The sequence below is a fragment of the Labeo rohita genome, unplaced genomic scaffold, assembly GCF_022985175.1.
Source record: "Labeo rohita strain BAU-BD-2019 unplaced genomic scaffold, IGBB_LRoh.1.0 scaffold_543, whole genome shotgun sequence".
In the NCBI taxonomy this organism is placed as follows: domain Eukaryota; kingdom Metazoa; phylum Chordata; class Actinopteri; order Cypriniformes; family Cyprinidae; genus Labeo; species Labeo rohita.
In genome coordinates, this window is record NW_026129466.1 from 42,436 (window position 1) to 53,521 (window position 11,086).

An 11,086-nucleotide genomic window follows, 5' to 3' on the forward strand; every position below is an offset into this window, starting at 1 on the left:
CTTGCTATCTGGGACCCAATCAAGCCTTCAGTAAACCACATAGAGTCCAGTCTTTAACCAGAAACCCCAAAACTGAGCCTAAAAAAGGAAAACAAAAACCAACTCAGCCATGGATCCATCAATAAGTAGTAAAACACAGGTACACCTTTAGACATGGCTCAGTTTTGGGGTTTCTGGTTTAAGACTGGTCTCTAGTGGTTTATCTGGGCCATGGCTCAAAATGTTGTAGTTCTGGGCCAAACAATCCACAGGTTCAGGCTCATCACATCAGGGGAACATGAGAGAGGGTGATGATGAGGTAAAATTGCTTCTTCATTGTTTATCTGTTAGCATGACTACAGTATTTCTCAAACAGTGTAGAACAATGTTTACAAAAGTAATTGTAAATCATAGAACTGAAAATGTTATTCAGTTAAAATAATGAACCTGATTCTTTCAGGGAGTCTCATCTCCTCATTATGAAGTGGTCTCAGACTCTGGAAACACACCATTACGCCCGTCTGCTCAGAAGCCCATCAGTTTAAACACGGTTTATGACACAGCACGTTTACCCACAAACCCCTCTGACAGTGATTTCTACACACTGGCTGAACAGCCTCAAAATATGACGTGTTTGTGATTCAGTATGTTGCAATTTATTACAATAAATAAAGCTTTTTGCCAGTTATTTGTCATTTCAGACTCTTCTTCTTGTTTCAATAAAATCAACTGTGCACTACTCTCATATAGGCTACGTATGTTGGCATAAAAATCTATACAGCACATGTGACCCTGGACCAATAAAACGTCACAAAGTTCAGTTTTTGGAAATTGAGATTTATACATCATCTGAAAGCTGAGTAAATAAGCTTTCCATTGATGTATGGTAGGTAGGACAATATTTGGTATACAACATGCATATCAAAAATTGAGTTTTGATACATTTAATTTATAAAATATCTTCATGGAACATGATCTTTACTTAATACCTAAATGATTTTTGGTACTGCTGGCTATTGCTACAAATATACCTGTGCTACTTAAGACTGATTTTGTGGTCCAGGGTCACATGTTTATTTAAATAATGACTGTTTTTTTCATACACTTCAGGATCAAATTGTCCAAATGTCAGCTGATTTAAAATCCCTCATTTCCACGCAGAAACCAAAGGACTCTTTAGGGAAAATATTACCTGCGTTTTTGTTTCCTTTTTTTTTTAAGCCACAAAGAAGATAGTATGCAAACTGAATTAAACTGAGTCAAAAAGGCAAAAGTTCAAAAGTCATATTTACCAGAACTGAATAACTGAATGTGCATTTTGATAGTATACAATGTCAATGTAATATTTTATTTAAAATGCCTCTCATTATACTTGTCATTAATGATCATACTGACACCAAGTGGGCACATATGCAGGTTACACACAGTACAATATGAATGATGCCTGATGTCTCTCCACTATGATCAGTGTCAATAGAGGGAGCTCCTGCTGCAAATAATTTGCATTTCATAGAGAGGAGGAGCAAATGATAGAGAGAATTTGAGCTCATCTTTACATTTGACCACCAGCTCCACACAGATAAAGCAGAATGACCCAGATCTGTGATGATAAGCTCCTCATATTTAACCTGCTGCTCCTCACATCAGGTGAGAGTTTATTTTGTGTATTTCTAACAGTCTGTCTGTTCTCAATCAGGTCCATGTTTGCACTGAGCTGTTTTTCTCTTTTTTTTTATAGTGTTGGCATGTGAGATGAAGGAGATCTTGACTTTCACTGCACATGAAAGAGGAAAAGTTGAGATACGGTGCCCATATGAACCTAAACATGAAGAACATAAGAAGTATCTCTGCAGAGGAGAATGTCAAAGACTGTTTAAAGACAAACCTGTTGAATCTGGATCAGCACCTCAAGATAAGAGATTCTCTCTGACTGATAACAAAATGGCCCACATCTTCACCGTCACCATCACTGATCTGAGAACAGAGGATCAAGGTCAATACTGGTGTGGAATAGAGACGGGGCGTTAAAATTGGATGACTTTACACAGATTCATCTGGAAATTAAACAGAGTAAGTCAGAATATACTGTATGTGTGTGTGTATATGGTGTAAAATATATAATCTATATAAAAAACTATACGCTATAACACTAATATACTCTAAAGAAATAAAAGACAGGTCTGTTTGCATGTATCATAGTACTTTATCATGTGCAAAAAGATGCAGAGAGGCGAGATAACAGAAACCACCATATCCTCTGCAGATGATGAAGAGCGAGCGTTCACACTACAGAGACACCAAAACAAATAATGACCCACATCACTTCCTGCCACATGTATAAAAAAATGTCAGAGTTTAAACCAGTTACATTTACAGTTACCTGTAAGAGTCGCTTTATTTCTTGACATTTAGCAGTTCAAAATGACATGTACTCTTTAGTAAAAGACAATTAGCACTGCAGTATTTCATATTTATTACATGATCACTGTTTGTTGGCAGAGCAGCCAGTGCTGAGCAGAGTAAAAAATAGTTGACTTGGATTACACTACTACAACATAGTATATGACAAAACAGCCACAGACTCAATAGGCATGTGATAATGAGATTTTCAGATACTTAAATTTCTCATCCATGCTCTGATTTAGTGTCCCGCATGTCTGGTGTGACTGGAAAGCATGTTGATATTCCCTGCCAATATGACAGTGAATTGAAGAATGATGTCAAATTCATCTGCAAAGGAAACAGAACGTCCTTGTGTGAGAAATCAGCTTTTAAAGTTTCATCAGAGATCAACAGTAATGGCCGATTCTCTCTGAGTGATGATGCAGCAGCAAGATTTTTTACTGTGACCATCGCTGATCTGACAGAAAAGGATTCTGGGATATTCTGGTGTGGAGCTGTACAGAGAGGACAAGGGCACAAAAACAAGTGGATTTCAGTCACTGACCTGAAAATTTCTGCCGGTGAGATGCCATCAGCAAGTTTTGTTCTGTTAGGAAGTTTTGTTGTGCTTGAACAGAATTTCGTTGTAAAACCAGTTTAATTAAATAATGATTTGTTCTTTTTGTATAGAACTACAAGACTGTATTGAACAAATGTTGCTGGTCACACACAGGCTGCTATTTTTCCGCCACACCCCGGAAATCAGTGAAGGGTTAATGACCGCTTAGTCAGGGAAAGTTCACAAGTCACATGCTGTCAATGGTCACATGACCTTGTGCCACAATGTGAGACTGTAAAAAAAATGAAACTGCGCAAATTTATTTCAGTTGAAATATACGTAAACCATGCTTTCTTTTTGCACTCTTAAATATTTTTTATTCCCACTGTATCTGCAGTAACTGCATAAAGTATGAACTTTTACACAGTTTCTCATTTCATGAATAGTACATTTTGAAATGTCATTTAATTAAACCTGTTTTTTTATCTTTCAGTTACATCAGAGTGGTTTCACAAACCAATCATTATGCTGATCATTATGGGACCAGCAATGGTGACAGCAAATCCTATCATTTATTTTTCTCGGATGCAGAGAAAAGAAAGAAGGTAACTCTGTCTTTCACTATCTCAGACACACACACGTCATATGAAATGGTGTAGGATATTTTATCATTTGCCACATTATAGCATTTTCATAACTGGACTTTCACATCTTGTCACATTAAAGGCTTTTAATACATTTTATCTCAATCTGATGTCACAAAACAGCAGTGTGGCTGAGAGACGTTATTCATGTCTTGGGTGAAAATCTGCCTACTAAGGAAGTGAGTTCCATCATGTGTCTGTTTGAGGTCGAGCTGTAATCACTTATTTGTGGATTCTTATCGTCTTTACCACTGTTGACCATACTGTTGCTTATCTCCCGTCTGTTGTTACTCTGGTGACTCTCACTTCTCCCATTTCAGGCCACTCATACTGTCTGTCATTATGAAGAACTCATTTGCACAGACAGCTACGGTTTGGGCCTTCCTGTATTAATTTCCTATGAGTTTGCAGAACAATAATCAAAACAGAAGGATTAGAAAGGATTTTTTTCTCAAGATTTTGAATCGTTGGAAGCAGGGTTGCCAGGTTTTCACAACAAAATCTGCACAATTGCTACTCAAAACTAACCCAATCGCGTTTTGAAAATCTGGGGATAAAATACACATTTTTTTTCGGGGTTCACCTGGTAAATTTGCATTTCAGGGGCTAAATATGATGTTATTGGGGTCAATTCTACCCATGGACATAAAAAACAACCCATGGCAACAGTGTTAAAGTAGCCCCGTGGACTTTGCAACACCGATCGGAAGTAACTTCACAAAACTATTCACAGTTTTGAAGCGCCACACGCTGGTGATGGTCAAAACAGTGTAAATGCAATGAAAACTTAATCCAAACTTCCATAAAAACACCTTTAAAAACCAAATGTTTTGTTGGAAATTAAATTTTTAAATGCAGTTAACAAATCATCTAATACCATTAAATATGAGATTTTTTTTGTACAATATGTTTTCTTTTATTATTTTGTTATGAAAGGCTAAACCTACCAATCAGACTGTTAACTACTAATATTTTCTTTTTTATTAAAAAAAAAAAAAACGTGCTATTAAAATGTCTGTGCATTTATAAAGCTGATCTGAGATCAGTTAAAAAGCATGGACACTGGTTCATGGGTTCACAGAGATCATTTACTCCTACCGGTGAACCATTGGAGTTTTGAAACATGGAAACAGTTATGTAACAAAGACTCATTCACTGAATCTCCTGCTCTGATTCACTGGTTTTGGAGCTTCAAAGTGCACATAACCATAATGACTCAAAAACAGGACTGACAGTCCGGCATTTGGAAAGATATATGCCAGTTACCATGCCTGGACCCCGATGACTGCTACTTGAGGCTATATTGAATTGTTGTTTGTTCAAGTTTCTTTTGAACAAAGTTTGGTCGTCTAGTCTAATTTTTCTATAAACATAAATGATGGTTTAAATCAGATTTACCATTATACCCCCACATGATATTTGTAGTAAGCCTATGTAAGTGCAGAGTGATCACAGAGGTAACTTTTATTTTAAAAGTCACACTTGAATGATCAACTAAATTAATAAATAAATAACAAAATAAATAAATATGCACTTTGTTAGTATATACAAGATCAAAAAATGCCTGCCCTTCATGATGTCATTATTGGATCATACTGACACCAAGTGGTCACATATGCAGGTTACACTGTAAAATGCATTTGAATGATGCTTGATCTCTCATGCCTGGGATCAGTTTTGGTGACTTGATGAAATATATATCCATCCATATTAATGTGTAATAAAAAAGTATGCAGTCTTTTCTAAGCACAATTTGTGTCTGCTAAATCAATAAATGCAAATGTAAGATTTAATCTATGCAAAAAAGATGGAAATAGAGGAGCTCCTGCTGCACTGTTTCATAGAGAGGAGGAGCTAATAAGACAGAGAGAGAGAGAGAGAGCTATTTATTAATAGAGACCACCAGTGTCACACAGATAAAGCAGAATGATCCAGCACTGTGATGACAAACTTCTCATATTTAACCTGCTGCTCCTCATGTCAGGTGAGAGTTTATTCTGTGTCTTTCTACCAGTCTGTCTGTTCTCACTCAGGTCCATGTTTGCACTGAGCTGTTTCTCTCTCTTTATGTTTTTATAGTCTTGGCATGTGAGATGGAGATCTTGACTTTCACTGCACATGAAAGAGGGAAAGTTGAGATACGGTGCCCATACGAACCTATATATGAAGAACATAAGAAGTATCTCTGCAGAGGAGAATGTCCAAGACTGTTTAAAGATAAACCTGTTGAATCTGGATCAACACCTCAAGATACAAGATTCTCTCTGACTGATAACAAAATGGCTCACATCTTCACCGTCACCATCACTGATCTGAGAACAGAGGATCAAGGCCAATACTGGTGTGGTGTAAAGACAGGATTTTTAAAGTTCGATTATAAGAGAGAGATTTACCTGGAAATTAGAAGTGGTAAGTCAGAATATGTGTGTGTGCTCATAAATGAACAAAACTAATATAATACTAAAATACTCTAAAGTAATAGGTCAGAGGTCTTTTTGTGTGTAAGACAAAACTGTATCATGTGCTGAAAGATGTAGAGTGAATAACAGAAACCACAGTATCCTCTGCAGATGGTGATGAGCAAGTGTTCATATACCACACACAACAAAAATACTGACCCGCATCACTTCCTGCCACACAACATGCATTTTCTTTAAGAAGAAACAGTTAATTTAAAAAACAAAGAATACAATTACACAGCTCAAATTCTTACACTTATTTTTTAATAGATATATATATATATAGATACATACATCAGCCTTCATCAATGATTTTTAAAAATAAATAATCTTACAATTTTGTGTTATACCGTTAAACTAACTTTTTTTTTAAATTATTCATCACTTGCACCTCAATATTTAGGTATGTGCTTATATTCTTTAAAATCAGTTACTTTTAGCAGCTTTTCAAAGAGTTGTGTTACCTGTTGACATTTAGCGACTCTAAAGGTCAAGGTTTTTTTCATTTCACATTTGTGACATTATCAGTGTTTCTGAGCAATGCAGCCAGAGAAAACTGTCAACGAATGTAAAACAGAAAGAACAGACATTATTCATAGTAGTGTCTGATTAAACAGATATTATTTTCACTGTACTTAATTATCTCATTTATGCACTGATTTAGTGTCCCCATTGTCTGGTGTGACTGGAAAGCATGTTGATATTCCCTGCCAATATGACAGTGAATTGAAGAATGATGTCAAATTCATCTGCAAAGGAAGTTAAACGTCCCTGTGTGAGAAATCAGCTATCAAAGTTTCATCAGAGATCAACAGTTATGGCCGATTCACTCTGAGTGATGATGCATCAGCAAGAGTTTTTACTGTGACCATCGTTGATCTGACAGAAAATGATTCTGGGATATACTGGTGTGGAGCTGTACAGAGAGGACAAGGGCACAAAAACAAGTGGATTTCAGTCACTGATCTGAAAATTTCTGCTGGTAATATAACAGTGATTTTATATATTATGTTTAGGAACATTAAAAAACTAAAATAATGATTTGTTTTTAGTATAGAAATAGAAATGCTAAACATGCATCACCACACATATGTAATTGTATCTCCACCACACCCTTGATATTAGTGATGCATTACCAACAGCTGTGTTCAGGGAAAGTATAAAGCGTCACATGACCTTTTGCCGCAATAAGACTGTAAGAATTAAATTGTGTATATTTATTCTGAAATGCATGCTCAGTATATATATAAATAAAAAAAAAAAAAAAAACATCTTAAACGTTTTTTGTTATTTTATCATATCTGGAAATAACTGCATGGGCTGTCATGCATTAAACCCGATGATTATGTGTTTTCAGTTACATCAGAGAGGTTGTCACCTAAACCAACCATAACAACAACAACAGTTTCATTTCACACCAGCAAACCAGTAACAGCAGAAACTGCCTCCAGCAGAGCCGTCACATCTTCGTTATCTTTCACTATTTCACCCTCACCATCAGCATCATCTTCAGTGTTATCTCCTTCCTCATCATCTGCTAATGTGTCACCAAAACCACAACCAGGTCTGTTGTTCAAAGTTTCTGACAAAATGAACAGAGACATTTGTTTCTCAAGTTTTAGTTTCTCATTTATTAGATGTTTTTGTCTGTTTTGCAAGGTTCTACAGCAGTCATCATGGTGATCGTCATAGGGATACTGACAGGGTTTGGTTTCTTATTGTTCATATACTTAAGTCGAAGTAAAAAGAAAGAAGGTAACTGTCCTTCTCACAGCCCGACTGAGAATCTGCCCAATGGAGAGACAGGAGAAACTAGAGAAGTGAGCTTCATCATGTTTCTGTTTGAGTTCAGTCTCTATGCAATCACTTGTTTTTCCACATTTAAACAATTTGTTTTGGTGTTTCTTTCTTTTCTTCAGGCCACACATACGGTCTACGATTATGAAAACATCGGTAACACACTTGATCATCCTGACTATAGTGTGGTCCTTCCAGCATTTGCTGAACATGACACTTCTGTTTATGCTCTAGCACAATTACCCAACATCCCCTCTGACGATCTCAACTACTCCAGCATCAAATTTACAGCTACACCTCATTCAGACAAGACATCTGATGGGCAGATGTCATGCGACTATGCAACTGTTAGACCATAAAACTGTGGACATTAATAGAGACAGGTTAAACCTGAATGCTTTTCACTTGCTTTGTGAGTGTAAATCTGTGGCCTTGGTATTGTTTTGGATAAATCAGTATTGGAAACATAAGATTGTTTGACATATGTTTGGTTATTAATGCCCACAAATCCATTAGTATTACGAAACAATAAATCAAAGTACATAGTCAAGAATTAAATGAGTGAAGAAAATAAATGCTGTGGTGCATTAATAAATGTTAAAATTAAAATCAGAATAAATTTAACAAAAAGTAATTGACAGGCTGAAAATAGCTAATTATGAGCTAATTAGTATTAAAATATATGTAATGTAATAATTAGTAGTTGCTGTGACCTACGCCACAACTCCAGACACTATTTTGATCATTACAATCTGTTCACAATAATTGTGCAACTTGCAAAAAATGCATAACTCATCTCACTTTTATTTATATGTGTGAATACTGCTAGAATCATCTTATACAGTAGATAATCTGGACTGATTAAAATATTGATCCAGTCAGTCATATCACTAGGCATTAAAAATGTACTAGAATGTACCCAAAGTGTCTTGTATTTCCAAAACAGTTCTGGAAGTGATGCACATGATCTGTCCATGGCATTTTTTTTTCTTTCTGGGAGTCATTCCATGATTTAGAAACCCTAAGTGAACAGGGAATATCCATAGCACAATAAGGCAATATTTGGGAGTATCGAATATATTCATAGGTCGAAAGTAGCCTTAATTCAGTAGATCCAAATATTGCTTTACAGTTTCACCATTAATTCCAGAAATGTTTTTATTTAATAGTTCCTGCTTAATGTATATGCACAGGTTTATATACTTTATATTTGAGTCTATTTTCACTTGTTTTATTGTCTATTAATTAGCAAAAACCGACAGATCGAATATCGGCGCCCCCTTCATTCCTTTACCTCGAAAGTCTGACCTGTCAGTGAGAAAGAGGCTTTTGGGCTTCCCTTGATTTAAAGTGACACTAACTGAAGCATCTGGAATGCTACAGCTCAGCTACAATACCGCGTGTTTTTTATTATAGTAACTCCTAAGTTTACTTTTATCGTTAATGCATGTGAAAGCTGACCGGGTTCTCGATATCTTTTAATGCTTAGATACATAGCCTTTTCCACTTTGATGCAAATAAACTACTCATTGCAACTACCCAGCGTTATGCCACAATTTTCCAACTCCTATACAACTTTTATGGCTAATGCATGTGAAAGATACACTGTAAATATATACATTAAATAGTTTACACTTAATTGTTTGTCGTTCACCCAGGTCTCTTTTGCACGCGTTTGGTTTTCTATGTAACCGTTCATGGTCAGTTCACACCAAGAAAAAGAACCATAACGTTTTTTTAACGCTCTAACATTAATAATTACAAACTCACCTTAACTATAACGACACGGCGTAGAAGATCGACACCTTTGGAATTACTTTTTGTTTTCTAGTTGATTAACGTTAATCATGAAAAAAATATTTATTTATAGCCAAAGTTCTTCCTGCTGCAAAGCGCACTCTGCAGTTATGTTTAGAGTTGGACGGAAACTCAGTAAGAATAAACAAAACATTAGCAGTTGGTGTCGACGTTATTTTTTTTTCCATGAAACTTTGGACTTTTACGTCTGCATGACTAAGCATGCTGTATAAGTTTAAATACTTGTTAATAAGTACACTGTAACGTATGTAAAAATAACATTAGCAAAACTGCTTCTATTCCCATTCTTCCAGCTTAAATTTGTAGCTATTCAATAATAATTACTGGTTGTGTTTGGGATTGTTAAAATGTAAACTACATGAGTTTATCATATAAAAATATGTTTTAAAAATAGTTCAACCCAACTCCAACTTATCTCCTCTCATCTGATTTTACACAAGACCAAGGTAGACAAGATGGCGTCTGTTCCAGAGCCACTTCTGGAAGCTGTGGATGAGCTGGACAATAACAGACCAAAGAAACAAAGACGTGCAGCTACGGCTGATGAACTGGAGAAGGCAGATGCAGTGGAGGGGTCCATACAGACAATCAGTTCCTCTCAAATATCAGTCAATGTAGATATTAATGCTAACACAGGTGCAACTGTAAACACTCCTGTACTCCTGAACACAGTCATCCAAGGTTCTGTAATTTTCAACTCCGCTGGTGCTGTCGGTAAGATCATACCACGTATGATTAACAGCAGTTGCCAAGTTTGCTTATTATCAACCACTCTGGGCTTTTTTTTTTAATTGGCTCATAGATTCCAGCACAGTCACAGGTTTTAATTTTACCCCATATACAGGTTTATCATTTTTTCAACACCTAGTTTTATTTATTGAAATGACATTGCTTAATCTTTCTACAATATTTCTTTTTTTTTTTTGTCTTTTTTTGTATTCTTTTTTTCCTAAATTCACCAAGGAGCACTTATTTTGGGACATAATTTTTCAAAGCAGGTTGCTTATTTCTCTAGCAAAACTTGGCAACACTAGTTAACATGTAACAACCATCAAATAGTTTAAATTAGGTTTCAATAAATATGCTTCATTAACGTTTTAGTAGCTAAATAATTTGTGTTTAATGTCTTTTTTTTCTGATGCTTACTCAAAAGGGCTCCATTATTCACCTGAAGGACAGATGTCTCAGGAACAAGGTACAAAAACAATAGCTTATAATTGGGTCAAACTTGCATTTAGATTGATTTCTAAATGTGTAGAAGTGATTTTAGGCAGAAGTCTCAACAGTTTTTTTGTTTTTGATCTGTTCTAGAGGACGAAGTCTTGCAAAAAGTCCTGGAAAGTCACAAAGACAACATGAAGGCCAAAACGAGTCGTGTGTTTGAGGGAAAAAGGAGAACAAAACACACCTCAGCAAAGTGTACACTGAACTCTTCATCACTGAAGGGG

General features: G+C 35.8%; 2 protein-coding genes across 5 annotated transcripts in view; both read left to right on the forward strand.

Moving 5' to 3' along the window:
* The window catches only part of LOC127161099 (polymeric immunoglobulin receptor), a 22,162-nt gene extending 20,627 nt beyond the window's left edge, over positions 1–1,535 (forward strand). For 2 of the 4 annotated variants that reach the window (XM_051103760.1, XM_051103761.1), the window contains 2 exons: positions 252–298; positions 440–674. In XM_051103760.1, the coding sequence (XP_050959717.1) occupies positions 252–298; positions 440–619 (227 nt within the window). In that variant the 3' untranslated portion in view covers positions 620–674. Of the gene's footprint in view, positions 1–251; positions 299–439; positions 675–1,447 lie in introns of those variants that run through there. The other 2 variants (XM_051103757.1, XM_051103758.1) reach the window with 2 other exon arrangements.
* A 3,919-nt stretch (positions 1,536–5,454) lies between these two features.
* On the forward strand, positions 5,455–8,290 carry si:ch211-114l13.12 (CMRF35-like molecule 8). The gene is given in 6 exon segments (XM_051103764.1): positions 5,455–5,548; positions 5,644–5,973; positions 6,688–7,005; positions 7,381–7,587; positions 7,683–7,843; positions 7,943–8,290. Coding segments are annotated over 6 exon segments (1,311 nt in total). The 5' UTR covers positions 5,455–5,490; the 3' UTR covers positions 8,180–8,290.
* The last annotated feature ends 2,796 nt before the right edge of the window (positions 8,291–11,086 follow it).